Below are 16425 nucleotides of genomic sequence, written 5' to 3' on the forward strand. Positions count from 1 at the left end.
ATGGTAATAAAGTTCGTTTCATTTAAAAAGCTCTCAGAGTTTGCACATAAGAATTTCTGAGGCATTACTTTTCAATTCGCCTTCGTATTTCCGAGCCAAACCATTATGATGACCCTCCTAATACCGTTATGGAGCATCTTTCTAAGGCAAGCACCAGCGAGTCTGTGTGACACGGATTCGACAGCTTCGAGAGAAGGTAGCAGATACTGGCGCCAAGGTTGATGATGCACTCCTTGAGTTCTGAATGGTGTTCGATGCAGGTCCTGTCATGTACTGAGTAGAATACAGCCGTACAGAGTATCACATCAGCTTTGTGATTGCGTTTAATAGTTCTTACCAATCGCAACGCAGCATGTCTACATGAAACTCCACGCAGTTCCCGTAAATTACGGACTAATTGTTTGTGGGCGCTGGTCTGGCAGCTGGTAGCAGCCGAGGTGTGTTCCGTCCAAATCGCTTCATAATTTTTAGAACATTTTGCTTAGGAAAACGGCGATCGATAAAATTATATTAAAACTATTTCAATAAAACAGTCCAGATGGCATGTGAATGGTACACATCTCATTTGGTGATCGGTTTCGGTCTTTTATCAAGCCATCATCAGACCATCTTTAACTCCGAGTATGCATGAAAGGATAATATTCAACCTGGTGTCACAAGAAACGTGATTCATCCGATCGCAAGACACTTTTACTCTTCTCCATAGTCAAGTCTCAATGATCCCATGTTCACTGCAATCTTAATTGACGGTGTTGTTGGGTCGACATGAGAACACCTAAGGTCACCTGCTGCGAAGCGTCGTGTTCAACGAAGTGCGCTGAACGGTTTGATCTGAAGCACTTTTTTCTGCACAAGCATTGTACAGTGCCGTGAGATCTGCCACAGATTGCCACCAGGAATGCTTTACAGATAGGGCAAGACTCTCGGACCTCCACGTTCTGTTATGAAGCATGGATGTTTAATATCTTGTGGCCTGCTCGCGGGTTCACCAGCCTTCAGCCAGTTTCCGTACATACCCAACATAGCAGCACGCGAATAACTGACCTGCTTCGGCATTTCCGAGACGCCTGGTTGCAGGCGCGGGGCCATGGCCATCTGCCCTCTCTCAAAGTAGCTTACGTCAGAGGATTTCTCCATAGCGGACCGTATCGTCGCTAGAATCATTTCTTATAGGTCTTTCCTTCCGTTATGTATTTAACTTATCACATGACGTGCCCGAAATGCTTCTAGCAGCTATTCATTCTAGCAGTGGGCAATGTTTCGTCCCTTCAGGGCATTTGTTGCGCACAATACAACCAAAAGGCTTTGCGCGAAGTGTGTTGGAATAAATAGCACCACTGGGGGAACCGATGTTTTTGAGCACTGCAGAGGTGTGTTCTGGTGGTAACATCTGTAACACTTTCAGTTTCATCATTCAGGTTAGTTCACAAACGCGGTTATCAAGGTAATTTTCTTCTGTCATGACTCGTATCGAGTTTCTCGGAAATAGTAAGGGAGAAATAACAGTGAGACTAACAGTTTGAGTCAACCGCGCTTGGATGACGTAAGTGGTTATGACGACTACTAGTGATGCTTGGTTAATTTTTGTTGGAAGTAGTTTAGCATATACAGGACATTTCAAAATTATTATTATTATAATTTTTTAAGTGTTCAGTCTTGTGACCGGTTTGATGCGACCCGCCACTAATTCGTCTCCTGTGCCAACCTCTTCATATCAGAGTAACACATACAACCTACATCCTCAATTACTTGCTGGATGTATTCCAGTTCTGTTTTCCTCTACAGTTTTTACCTTCTACAGCCCCTGAACGGAATATACGGTTTTTGAGGCTTTGTGTCATTTATTACATTCAACTTGCATTCATTTTAACACATTAAATGAAAAAGCAACTCACTCAGTTTTCTTTGTACGTGTGTGGAAAGCAAAGAGTATGGAACGACCGAGAGCACTGAAAAACGTGTTGAACAAGTGAGGGTCTTTCGCACAGAGCCCAAGAAATCAGTTCGGAAGGCTAGTCGTCAATTAGCATTTCCACTAACATCTATGTCGAGAGTTTTAAGGCGAAGCTTGCAACTGCGTCCTTAACGTCTGCCGTTGTTAGGAGCTTTAAAGCCTACAGAGTATTGTTCACGTGCTACCTTTGCAAACGAATGTTGCTACATGAATAGTGTCGTCCTCAGTGATGAATCGACGTTTCACGTACGTGGAAATGTCAACATACATAACGTTTGCTACTGTGGGTCAGCAAATTCGCACTAGATGGTACAGTTACGAGACTCGTGGAACAGTTTTTAAGTCGTATCGCGGCGGAAAGTTTATGAGCCATTCTTTTTCGTTGAAGCAACTGTAACTGATATTTCTTATCATGATGCGCCACAACTATGTGGCTGCTTCCTCAAAAATGGAATAAACTGAACTACAAAACTTTGTTTGGCAGCATAATGGCGCGAAGCCCCACTGGCATAAACTCAGTACGCAATGGATTAAAACACGATGTACCAGACCGCTGGATTGGCCGCACGAGGCTGGATGACATAGCTTGTATTACATGACCTCTGCGGTCAGACACGACTTGACGCCTTGTGATTTTTACCTATGGGGGATTATAATGGAACATTGTGTACGTGTCTCCGTTACCAGAGGATCTACCCGACTTTAGAAACAGCGTTGTTGCAACAATTACTCCAGTCATACTGATCAAAGTTTGGGAAGAACGCGCCTAACGACTCGATATTTGACGAAAGGTGCCCACATTGAACACTTGCGAGAAAAGCTGTTCCAGTTGTTCTTTCATTTATTTTTTGATAATTGTAAGTTGAATGTATTAAATTTTAAAAAGTCTTAAAACCTACACAATTTTGAAACACCACTTATTTGCAGTTGCCACGATTATCGTGGACGATACCGCAGTAAATGCGATGGTGTACTGATTTGATTTCATTGTTTACATTGATATTTTCATTTCGTACAACGCACTGAGTGCAAATTAGCTTTGCTGTATGGAACGTACCGGCTGCACGGGACATTCGACCGGTGGGGATGTTGTCTTGACGGCGTTCGACCAGGGTGTGTTGGGATCGTTGATGCGATCACAGAAGTTGTCAAACTCTTCCTCGAAGAAGAGAGAGCAGCTAGATGGCTGCGATTTGGAGTCACACCTCGTGAATTCCACCTTCACCTGTGTACAAAAAAGAAAAACGAAATAAAACATTGTTGGTTGACAATGCTTTCGATGAAACGGAAAATCATGATTGCACAATAGTCATCTACACAGCGCTCTGAAAGTTAAAAAAAAACTTGGGGCTGATTAAAAATGGATCTCTCAGAACTGATACAAGGTGCTCTAAAATTCTCCTTGCAGACTTCTAGTACTTTTAGATGGGACTGAGTATACAATATTTTGAACTGGAACCCATGTCCGAAAACGTACGGTTTCCGTGCTACAGGCATTTGAAAATATCCATTTGAAGATATATTTCCTAGGTAGCTCTGCGACAGTGAAGTCACTGTGAGTGGTGCTTACCGGATCGGCTGATGTCTACCCTACCTCTCTCACCTGGTTCGAGTCCAATTCAAGTGTCTGTGACACTTAGCTCAACAAGGCTGAGTATTCGTTTGCAGAATACACCGTCATGATCCTTCCGTATGGCAAAACTCACGGTAATCGATGAGTTGCTCGTCGCCTTTATGAAGGTCGTTATCCACCACGCCCGAATCCATCGCATATCCTTTTCGCCACAGTTAGGCAACTGCTTCAAGAAAGGCGTATCTTCACCGTCAGCAAGCGTGACTGTGGTGCTCTAAGAAGCCGCCGCACACCCGAACTGGGTGGAGTCTTACAGCATCACACTGAAGGGAACCCGCCAACGAGTATACGAGCATTTGCAAGTGAAATGGGTGTTGCTCCCAGCACCATCTGGTGTGTTCTTGATGAGCAACAACTACATTCATCCCACCTCCAAAGGACACGATCACTAACGTCAGCCGATTTTGCACCACACGTTGAGTTCTGTACTCAGATTCTGTGCCGTTGCATCAACGACCCCCTAGTACTTCGACGGCGCATTCTCTTCACGGATGAATGGAAATTTACTAGGCACTGCGTTCTAGGAAGACGAAAACACGCATGCTACACATGTACAGCGATTCCAACGCAGATTTGGAATCAATGTGTCGATATTTATTCTGGATGGTCGTGTGACTGGACTGTACACGCTTCCACCCAATTTCACGGATCCCATCTACTTGACCCTCGTACAACAAGTGGGTGTTTTGTTGGATGATGTGCCATAGGATGTCCGTCAAGATATGTGGTTTCGGCATGACGGCGAGTCCCCTCATTTGTCACGTCATGTTCGGGAACACCTGGACCAACGATTCGTTTACAGGTGAATAGACCGAGCTGGTCCAGTCCCACGGCCTCCATGATCTCCGGATTTGAGTCCATTGGACTTTTTCCTCTGGGATGAAATGAAGAGTTTGCTCTGTGAGATTCCAGTAGAGACAGAAAAAGATAGGGTTTCGCGAGCTGTGGCCGCTGCAGGAAAGATTGCAGAGACACCAGCTGTGATAGAGCGCGTGCGCCACAGCAACATTCATAGATACAATGTGTGCACCGAACTTGATGTCTTACTTGTCGTGAACCAGACCGCTACCCTTCTTTGAAATGGACGAAAACGGCTTAAGATGAACTCCAAACAATAGCGTCTGTGAAGACTGATTAAGTTTACTTTTTGTTTGTTTGGTTACTAGTGACTGACATTCTAAAACATGCGATGTTCTGAGTAAAAGTGGTATCGTTAGCAACATGTGTTCAAACGGTTATAGGACGGAAGCGGTACGTTTCCGGACATGGGCTCAGAATATTATCTACTCAGTCCCCTCTATAAATCCTGAAAGTCTGTAAGGGGAATTTTAGAACACCCTGTATAATTCATCAGATAGGGAATAAGACAATGCCCATTATAAATGCATGGATAACTCAAGAGATACCGAATTTAACTGAAGAGGAAAAAAATATAAGAAAACATCAAATGAAGCACACAAACGGGGGCACAGATCTGTAGAAATTGAGACTTTTTCAGAAAGTACAAAATTACTAAACAAGAATAGCTGGAGGGAAAACGCAAAGCTGTAGAAGAATGCATGACTATAGAAAAGGTAGATACAGCTTATAGGAAAATTTAAGAGATCTTTGAAAAATATTAAGAGCTCAGATGACAAACCAGTACTAAGCAAAGAAGGGAATGCTGAAAGGTGATAGGCTTATACAGAGTATCTCCAAAAGGAGAACAATCTTGAAGACAGTATTATGGAAAGAGAAGAAGAAGTACATCAAGATGAGATCGGAAATACTGAAAGGTGGCTACACTGAGCCACAGCGCCAGAGATTGCGCCAAAGAGTATTATTCAGTCGCCTCCACTGGCAGTGCTTGCTGAGAAGTCGTAGTGGAGAGTGCTTGTTGAGATGTGGTACTGGAGAGTTCTTATCGAGAAGTCGTGGTGGAGAGTGCTTGTTGAGATGTAGCAGTGGTGAGTCGTTGTTGAGAAGTTCCCATGGAGAGTGCTTGTTCAGATGTTGTCATATTGTTTGATGGGCTAGACACCAGATATTGTTGGACTGGGGATGCTGTAATGATCAGAGTGTGCTTTTCGTCAATATATATGAAGGCAAAAAATTCCTTTTTTTATTATTTCAATGTCTTAAACAATAATGCCTCTTGGTCACAGGTTCAGTCAACAAAGCATCTGGCTCGTGTTCTTGTATTAGACTGTATTTGTGGTTTCTATGTGCAATTATAGTATTTCTGTTTTTTTTTAAATTACTTCAATATAAATGGTGTTTAAAACATCTGGTCTTCTTGAGGAAGAACCGCGCCAGATGTGTACGTTGAATCATACTTCCACACACAGAACAGCTACACTTGTGTTTTGTTGTTTCCTAGGTTTTATAGTTGCTGGGGACTTAATTAATTAATTGTGTTAACGGAAGTTTTCTTTCGTTCTTGTTGTTATTCTATGCAGTCAGATTGCGTACAAATACTAATCAGGACCAACCGTTTACGAGACTTCGTAGCCGGACAGACAGCTACTAAAATTAAAAAGTATTTGCATTCATAATATAATTAAGCCCCCATGCACGTGGCGACCGCTGCCTCGGATCGTCCCGTGGAATCTTCTGGTAGTAAAAATAGCAGACAGTAATATGGTTTTAGTAATTTGTAGTTTAGTAATTGTAGTTTATATTGCATGTGTAGATTTGGTAATTGAACATTTGTAGTTGTCTTGTCATTCTTCTAATGGTATTTTTGCAGAATTTAATTTTTGATGTCTTGTATATGGGTTTGACAATTTTGTGCAATTGTGAAGGTTTTAATTGTTCGTTAGGCGTGTTTGTCGGGAAGCATTTCATATGAATGGTATTGTTGGTGATAAAGTGTCATATTGTGTGTAATTTTCGTATAGTGACGAGTTTTGTATGTTTTGTAAATGATTACGCGATCGATGAAAAAGGTAAACATGATGGATAGTGAGAATGACGAAATTGTTAACGTGGCGAACTCGCCAACACATGATAACGGTATGATAAATAATGAAGTAGAAAACAATTTAATAAGTCGGGAAAATAGTCCGGAACCAGTTCAAAATTTTTCACAATCAAAAAATTTTCAGAATTCGAGATTAACGACAGAAGATTCTGGAATAGTATCGAACACAGATAGCTTTACGGCTATGTCGAAGGAAGTTAGTTTTACGGGAAATGTTAGGGGCGAAAAGAATTTCGAACCAGTTAATATGGATCAGTTAATGAGTGCAATATTAAAGTTGGGATCACAAATAGGAACAATTAAAACTGATATGGGAACAATGGAAACACTGTTAGACTCACGGGGATCACAGTTAGGATCTGAATTAAAAACAGAGATGGGAACTTTGGCAACAAGGTTAGACTCACAAATAGGAACAATTAAAACGGAGATGGAAACAATGGAAACACGGTTTAGACTCACTGGGATCACAGTTAGGATCTGAATTAAAAACAGAGATGGGTTAGGTTATTGAAGAGTCAGTGCAAAGCCAAAATTTATTTAGTGAAGTGATATTTACTTATCAATATTATCTTATATTTTCGTCTGTATTTTTTTGGACGAATTTGGTGGTATTTTCACCACCAATGCTGGCAAAAATACCATCAAATTCTGGCCCGTGGAGAAGGGGCATATGAAAGGTGGCTACACTGAGCCACAGCGCCAGAGATTGCGCCAAAGAGTATTATTCAGTCGCCTCCACTGGCAGTGCTTGCTGAGAAGTCGTAGTGGAGAGTGCTTGTTGAGATGTGGTACTGGAGAGTTCTTATCGAGAAGTCGTGGTGGAGAGTGCTTGTTGAGATGTAGCAGTGGTGAGTCGTTGTTGAGAAGTTCCCATGGAGAGTGCTTGTTCAGATGTTGTCATATTGTTTGATGGGCTAGACGCCAGATATTGTTGGATTGGGGATGCTGTAATGATCAGAGTGTGCTTTTCGTCAATATATATGAAGGTAAAAAATTCCTTTTTTTATTATTTCAATGTCTTAAACAATAATGCCTCTTGGTCACAGGTTCAGTCAACAAAGCATCTGGCTCGTGTTCTTGTATTAGACTGTATTTGTGGTTTCTATGTACAATTATAGTATTTCTGGTTTTTTTAATTACTTCAGTATAAATTGTGTTTAAAATATCTGGTCTTATTGAGGAAGAACCGTGCCAGATGTGTACGTTGAATCACACTTCCACACACAGAACAGCTACACTTGTGTTTTGTTGTTTCCTAGGTTTTATAGTTGCTGGGGACTTAATTAATTAATTGTGTTAACGGAAATTTTCTTTCATTCTTTCTTGTTATTCTATGCAGTCAGATTGCGGAGTAATACTAGTCAGGGCCAACCGGTTACGAGACTGCGTAACCGGACAGTCAGCTACCTAAAATTAAAAATTATTTGCATTATATTTAATTAAGCCCCCATGCAATACTACCGGAAGAGCAAGAAAGACCTAAGTTGAAACAAGGCCCTTGAAGTAGAAGATATTTGCTCAGATGCTGAGAACCTAGGGAGATACAGCCACAACAGTGTTATTCGATTACCATTCCATTACTGAGCCGGCGAGGCTCAGCGTCGTCACCAGGAGCACCTCCAAAGAGTCCAGCGCTCCTCTGGACGAAACTTCAGGAAACGAAAAACTTTTTCGACCAAGGCTATACAGCCTGGAAGACTCATCAGAACTATTATTCCACTGGCATTGATGATATGTGAGACAGGCGAAGTACTTTGGATTTGAAGAAGAGTGTAATCATTCATATTCTACAAAAGGGAAGGAGAGAGGGACACAGTGGTCTAGGGGTATATCATTTGGCGCCATCTTGTTCTTGGCGTAGGATTCTGGTCCGGAAAGACAATGGAAACCACTGCACTAAAGACACAAAAAATGTGGTCATTACGCGTTCATAAAAAAGTGTCATGACGATCTCTTCACTGGCAACTGCCAAGAGGGAGGTGTCCCTGAGAGAAATATTGAATAACCAACGAAGTGTATCGGAGCGTGGAATGCCAGAAGCATGAATGTACCAGGAAAGCTAATAAACCTGACGAACACAGTGCTAAGGTTTACTCTAGATACAGTGAGGGTCAGTGAAGTGAAATAGAAATAAGATAAGTATTTCAGGGAGAGACGAATATTGAGTAATACCGAGAGCAGTAGCAAATGGGATAGCGGAAATAGGATTCGTCATGACTGGAAAGATACGACAGAGATGTACTTTGAAAAGGATTATTCCCATAAGAATCTACAGAAACCAACTTCAGCAACAAAGATTCACCTACACATGCCGACGTCGCAAGCGTAGATGGAGGGAGACTACATGACGGCATTTAACGTGTAATTCAGCACGTAAAGGAAGATGATAATCTAATAATTATGGGGGACTGGAACGTTATAGTAGGAGAAGGAACTGAAGATGGTGTTACGAGAAAATATAGACTCTGTAGTAGGAACGAGACAGGACCAAGACTAATGGAGTTCTGCAGTAAACTTCAGCTGGTTCAAAAACCACAAGAGGAGGAGGCATACTTGTAAAAGCCTAAGGACACGAAAAGATACTAATCTATGAGACTGGAGACATACCAACAGAGTTTCGGAAAAATATCATCCGCACAATTCCAAAAATAGCGATGGCAGGTCAGTGCGAGAATTGTGGCACACACGGCTTAAGAGCATATAGAAGAATGTAAAACACAACTGAGCATCTGGTTTTGGCATTAGGAAAGGTAACGGCACCAGAGAGTCAGTTTTGACGTTGCGCTTGATAATGGAAGCAAGACTTGAGAAAAATCAAGGCACCTTCGTGGGATTTGTCGACCTATAAAAAACGTTCGACATTGTGAAATGGTGCAGGGTATTAGAAACCTCGGGACTGCAGGTGTAAGCTATATGTAAAAGAACAAAGAAGTAACAATAAGATGGATGTCTAAGAATGAGGTGCTAGGCTTAAAAAGAGTTTATTTTGTTTTCTGTGGGAAGGCGGTGGAGCCCCGCCACGTGTGCAAGTCTGCTTAGCTGACGCCACTTCGGCGACTTGAGCGTCGATGAGAGTGAAATGAGGACGAGGACAACTCCCAGTCTCCGAGCGGACGAAATCTCCAAGACAGCCGGAAATCGAACCGCCCCCGCCCCTCCCCTCCCATACACGCACACAAACACACACATGGCGTTCCACCACACTGACGACTCAGATATGGAGGCGGACATTAAAAAAGTATGTAAAACAGGGATGCAGCCTTTATCTTTTGCCGTTCAGATATAACGTCGAAGAAGCAAATGACGTAAGTGAAAGATTTAGGAGTGAGATTAAAATTCAGGGCGAAGAGAGCATTTCTGCAAGGAGAAGTCTACTGTGTACTATCAAACATTGGCCTTAATTTGAGGAAGAAATTTCAGAGACGTATGTCTTGGTAACAGCATTTTATGGAAGGGAATCTTGGCCTGTTGGAAATCGAAGAAGAAGACACTCGAAGCTTTTCAGATGTGATGTGGTAGAAGATTGCTGAAAGTTAGGTGAACTGAAACGAAATGCGCCCGGTTCTCTGCAAAATCGGAAAAGAAAGGAACATATCGAAAATAATGACCACAATAGAGGACCGGATGATAAGATATGTGTTACGACATCAGGTGATAACGTTATGGTGCTAGGAGCCGTAGAGGGTAAAATCTGTAGGGGAAGACGGACACCAGAATAGACACCACAAATAATTGAGGTAGTAGGTTTGTTAAATGCTACTCTGAATGAAGAGTTCGGCACAGAAAAGCAAGCTGTGGCTAACCACATGAAATCAGAAGACTTATCATTCTAGAAAACAGTTGCACGGAAGGTTGGTGCTGATAAGTGAGAATACTACCGAACTACAAGTTTAATAAGTCAAATACTGACGAATAATTTACGTAAAAGTGTAAAAACGGTAGATCTCGTTGTAAGATCATATTGCACTCTGGAGAAATTAACGAAAAGAAGATGGTTAAAATGGCTCTGAGCACTATGGGACTCAACTGCTGAGGTCATTAGTCCCCTAGAACTTAGAACTAGTTAAACCTAACTAACCTAAGGACATCACAAACATCCATGCCCGAGGCAGCATTCGAACCTGCGACCGTAGCGGTCTTGCGGTTCCAGGCTGCAGCGCCTTTAACCGCACGGCCACTTCGGCCGGCAACGAAAAGAAGACAGGAAGGAAGAAAAAATTTCTGAAAAAGATAAATTTGTTAACAAGGAATATGAATTTAAATGTTAAGCTTTTTCTGAAGGTATTTGTCTGGGATGTTCCTCTGTACGGAAGGGAAATGTGAATGATAAACAGTTCAGACAGGAACAGAATGTAAGTTTCGAAATTGAATTTTCTTATTTTCAAGGAACTCAAGGGCAATCTGTTTAATTGCTAAAAACCATTCAACAGCCAAGACCGCATAAAATATTTTTTTTTGTTTAAGACAACCGGTTTCAACAGACTAGGTCTTCAAATCTTTTGTTCTGAAACAAGTCCATTTTACGCTGACGTCACGCCTAAGTCGTCAAGTGAATGAAAATAGCACGTTATAAAAGGTCTGTCATCGGTAAAATATTTAAAAAACATAAAGCACCTGGTGCAACAGGCTATGTTCAGATACATACTGCACTAATACGAGCAGTATTTATATGAGGCCCGTTGCAATAAATTCCGAAACCTTATTACAGTGCTAAAAGTTAAGACAAGTAACACTTCATTTCCATGTAAGGTAACACCTGAGACCTCTACAGTCTCTTAAAACGAGACACACAGCAATCGAATTTTCATAATTTTTGATTTTATATTACATAAAGTTCAGAACTCAAATATCAGTCACTGGCAGTTCTACGCAACCCTAGAGAAAAAAAAATCGACATTGAATTTTTTTTCATCAGTGTCTTGCAACCTTCGTCCTCAATTATATGCTGCAAGTATTCCAGTCTCTGTCTTCCTCTACAGTTTTCACACTCTACAGCTTCCTCTAGTACCATGGAAGTTATGTTCTGATGTCTTAACAGATATCCTGTCGTACTGTCTCTTCTTCTTGTCAGTGGTTTCCATATACTCCTCTCCACTCCGATTCTGCGCCGTACGTCCTCAGTCCTCATCTTATCAGTCCACCTAATTTTGAATATTCGTCTGTAGCACAACATCTCAAGCGCTTCGATTCTCTTATGTTTCGGTTTTCCCACAGTCTACGTTTCACTACTTCTGTGCCCCAAACCAAACATACATTCTCAGAGTTTTTTTCCTCAAATTAAGATGTTTGATACTAGTATGCTTTTGTCCAGCACTAGTTCGCTTTTTATAGCTTCCTTTCTCCGTCCGTCGTGGGTTATTTTACTGCCTAGATAGCAAAAGTCCTTATGGTCGTCTACGTCGTGACCATCAGTCCTGATGTTTTCTCGCTGTTCTCATTTCTGCTACTTCTCATTACTTTCGTGTTTCTTCGATTTACTCTCAATACTCATTAGACTGTGCATTCCATTCAATAGATCCTGTAATTTTTCTAGACTTTCGCTCGGGATAGCTGTGTCGTCAGTAAATCTTACCATTGATATCATTTCACTTTGAATTATAATTTCTCTCTTGGACCTTTCTTTTATTTCCACCACTGTTTCTTCGATGTATAGATTGAGCACTTTGGGCGAAAGACTACATCCCTGTCTAACACCCTTTTTAATCCGAGCGCTCCGTTCTTGGTCTTGTACTCTTATTGTCCCCTCTTGTCTCTTATGCTAAATACTACCCGTCTCTCCCTATAGCTTAGGCCTGTTTCCCTCAGAATTTCGAACATCTTGCACCATTTTACATTATCGAACTCTTTCTCTAAGCCGACAGGTCCTATGAAAGTGTTTTGATTTTTCTTTACACTTGCTTCCATTATCAACCGCATCCTCAGAACTGCCTCTGTGGCGCATTTACCTTTCCTAAAGCCAAGCTGACCGTCATCTAACATATCCTCAATTTTCTTTTCGATTTTTCTTTATATTATTCTAGTCAGCAACTTCGATGTACGAGGTGGTAAGCTGATTGTGCGATAATTCTCGCATTTGGCAGTTCTTGCAGTCTTCGTAATGTGTGGACGATACTTTTCCGAAAGTCAGAAGGTATATTGCCAAACTCATACATTGTACACACCAACGTGAATAGGCGCTTTGTACCCGTTCCTGCCCACCAATGATTTTAGAAATACTGGTGGAATGTCATCTATTCCTTCCGCCTTATTTAATCTTAACTCTTCCAAAGCTAACTTAGATTCTGATTCTAATACTGGATCCCTAGCTCTTCTAAGTCGGCTCCCGTTTTCTTCTTCTATCACATCAGACAAATCTTGCATCTCATAGAGGCCCTCAGTGTACTCTTTCTTATTCTTCGCTCTCTCCTAGCGTCTTTAATAACATAAATCAAGGTCAGTTCGTCGACGGACGTTGTGGCGCTGTGGTAGAATGCTCGTCTGCCAAGTGGTTGGCGACAGTTAACATGAAGCATGATAAATGTAAAGATAAAAGAATTTAATTTTTAATGTTTCTCTTTTTTTTAATTGAAACAATCTTTATTAACTATCTCTTAGAATAGATCGATAACTAAGAATTACTTTTGCAATGCAATTTTGTGTGTGCTGTAGAATAAGAAATATAGAGACGTGCATTTTTCACAAAAATGACAGATACTTGTTAGTTAGCAAATATTTGATGAATTTTATATTTACATGACGTACGTTTGCGAACTGAAAGGGGAAAGAATGTGCAGCATTTTTCCCACCTTCACGTAATTTACGCTCCACGGAAATGCTCGTAGACCATGTTTGTTTAAAAAATTTGCATCATCAGCTGAGACTCGAAACATCTGCCCATCGAACCCCCCCTCCCACATATCACGTCAGCCACGGTGACTGCTGAAGTGTTGGCCTTACTTTATGGTTTTAAAGATGTTCCGAAAACTTAAAGTTAATTTCCTCGAGAATTTTTGTTAGTTGAGTCGTACGGTTTTGGCCGTTTGATATTTGTGTTCTGAACTTCAAGTACCAGTAATAAAAACAAATTATAAAAACCTGATTGCTGTTTGATTTCTTTATTAGTGAAAAATATATTCTTCTTACATACCGGACGCCCCTCCTAAGAGTCGTCAGGCTCATTTTTCCTGGTGTTTCGGCAGATTTTTGTAATTTTGTTTTGGAAGTGGCTAGCTGGAGTCAACCCAAATACATACTGCTTATCACGTCTGTCATGGGATGTCTAATGTCGACGGAAATCGTCGGTTTCTTTCCCGTTACAAAAAAAAAAATTTAACACTGCATTTTACGTGTCCATTCGATGTAGTGAACCCAAATTAGTCGAGTGCGACATTCGTTTAAGCGATATGCACTAACAGGAATAGTTAAACACGAAAAATAACCAGTATTGCGGCAGTGACAGCATTGCCCTGGTCCGAGCTGACTGCAAATTGGGAATGTGTAGTTGCGAACTGCCATTGACTTCATTATCAAATAGTGTCCTACTTAGTAGAAATGTATTTGAAATGCACAATTTTCTATTAAGTTCCAATTTAATTGGGCTCAAATTTCACGCATCCCCTCCTCCTCCTCCCCCCCCCCCCCCCCCCCACCAACCATGCACAACTTCGGGAAATGTGGCTCAAGCATGATGGGCACAGACACATTTTGTTGCTGATATAAGATATCTAATGCATCGACGTGGTCCAAGATGGATAGGTCACACCAAGCTTGTACCTTGGCCTCGGAGATCAAATTACATCAGACGTTTTAATTTTTTTGTGTGGGGTCACCACAGAAGTGCTGCGTACAGCACTCCCGTTAATAAGGTTCAAGAACTGCATCCGCGATGCAGAATGATCACAAAGTCCCATTACCCCCAATGTATTACTTAGATGTTAACGAATTGTTGTTTCTTATTCTTGGAGGTGCTGATATATTCTAAATCAAGGCCGATGAGTCCACTTACACCTTGGAGGAACGGATCGTAATGAGCACGTAGGCTCACAAACGACCCCATACAGGGAAAACTTGGTGAGATATTCAGCATGATTTCACTGTAATGTTTCGAAAACCTTCCCATCGAAACGAACATTTTTATAATGGAAGATCTACGTTCAGGACGTCCATTAACAAGACTGGAAATTTTTGTCGAGGCTGCAGCGTCTGTCGAATGTTCCCCAGAGAAGTCCTTTCTCCATTCGACATTACGGAAACGTATAAAGTTAAAGTTATTATACCTTAGTTTATAAATGAATTGAGTGGTAATGACACACAGTAACATCATCAGGCTTGTGGACGAATTCTCGATGTCCTTACAGCTCTTCGTTGAAGATGGAAAGTGTTTTCCTCAGAAGAGAGTGCAGTTTATCGCAGAGCAAACGTGAGAAACATTTATTTCTGGAATAAAGGAAACTCACATTTTTATGAAGAACTTAAACACGATCCACCACACATCATGCCTTGCACTGCAATGTCTGCAGCACAATTGGTAGGTCCATTGTTTCTTTGACGGTGCTGTGAATCATACTGCATATCTCACCATGTTACGTGATCGGTTTATCCCACCTCTGTAAGATCGGGGAATGTTCGGTCGTGTATGGTTCCAGCAGAGTGGAGCATCGGTCCATTATACTATTGCCCTTAGAAAATATCTCAGTGCGTTATTTCCTGATAAATGGATTGGACGTGGTTCTGTCCATTTGCCTGTACCTTTGGAATGGCCACTCCGAAGTCTTGATCTCTCATCTTGCGACAGTGTAATACGGGAGTTCATTAACAGAAGTTTCCTGCCACACGTTGTGGGATACTTGCTGCCATCGCGCCAGCAACGCTGAAGTGGATTTCACATCGTACATAGAGGAGCATCACACTCTGTTGTGAAAACGGTGGCTTACACACAGGCACTTCGGAATAAATATTAGTTACACTACGCCTACGTTGTCTTCTGTCATGATCCCCCATGAAAATAATGCCACAGTCTACGAATATGTGAACAAGCAATACGGGGTAACAGGACATTGCGATTATTCTGTTCAGTGGTGTCAAGATTTACGAGATGATCTGGGTGTGTTTTTCGTGGCTCTCTGCGGAGACGAGTGCCGTACTGTCCCCATATGAGAGGACGACATGTGGAGCAAATCTTTCAACAGGGACTATTGTACAGTAATTTGTGTCAAGTAACGTGCTGGACTAGAATTGTATTTCTTGTCAAGACTGACCTTCTGAAATTTACGCCAAATCAGATGAAAGCTTACTCGAAAAAATTACATTTCAAATAGCTTTTTAGTAACTAGGAAATATTTCACACTTGTGGCTTGCAGCCACACATTCTTAAAGCTCTCGCGTCATGTTTCTTAGTGGCGCCATGGTTACTCGAAAAATTTTGCTTCTACGAGTACTGTCGTATACTTTCATCTGTGTCAGTCTTACGCCACTAATTATTTTTCAATCTAGACTCTAAGGCAAGAAGAGACACTGAGCCGTGCGTGGCTCAAGTTTCCACCATCATGTATTTTACTCCGTGTTTTTAACGTACTTCACCTCACTACGTTAATTTAAATTACTGTTGTCACTGAGTTGCCGCTTTGCCTAACCGTGAGCGGCGCTAGCAGCGTGTATCAGTATATCCCCTCTCGTAGTATCTTTGTTCGACTGTTATTACTTCCGCGGGCAGCGGTGGTCTAGCGGTTCTAGGCGCTTAGTCCGGAACCGCGCGACTGCTACGGTCGCAGGTTCGAATCCTGCCTTGGGCATGGATGTGTGTGAAGTCCTTAGGTTAGTTAGGTTTAAGTAGTTCTCAGTTATAGGGGACTGATGACCACAGCTGTTAAGTCCCATAGTGCTCAGAGCCATTTT

The 16425-nt window shown here is 41.6% G+C and overlaps 1 protein-coding gene across 1 annotated transcript in view; it reads right to left on the reverse strand.

Annotated features, from left to right (window-relative positions):
• LOC126191131 (uncharacterized) overlaps positions 1–16425 on the reverse strand; it is a 43081-nt gene that overhangs the window by 7212 nt on the left and 19444 nt on the right. The window contains exon 3 of the mRNA XM_049931880.1: positions 3012–3179. Coding sequence (XP_049787837.1) covers positions 3012–3179 — 168 coding nt within the window. The remainder of the gene's footprint in view (positions 1–3011; positions 3180–16425) is intronic.

This window comes from Schistocerca cancellata, chromosome 6 (assembly GCF_023864275.1).
Source record: "Schistocerca cancellata isolate TAMUIC-IGC-003103 chromosome 6, iqSchCanc2.1, whole genome shotgun sequence".
NCBI classification, from domain to species: domain Eukaryota; kingdom Metazoa; phylum Arthropoda; class Insecta; order Orthoptera; family Acrididae; genus Schistocerca; species Schistocerca cancellata.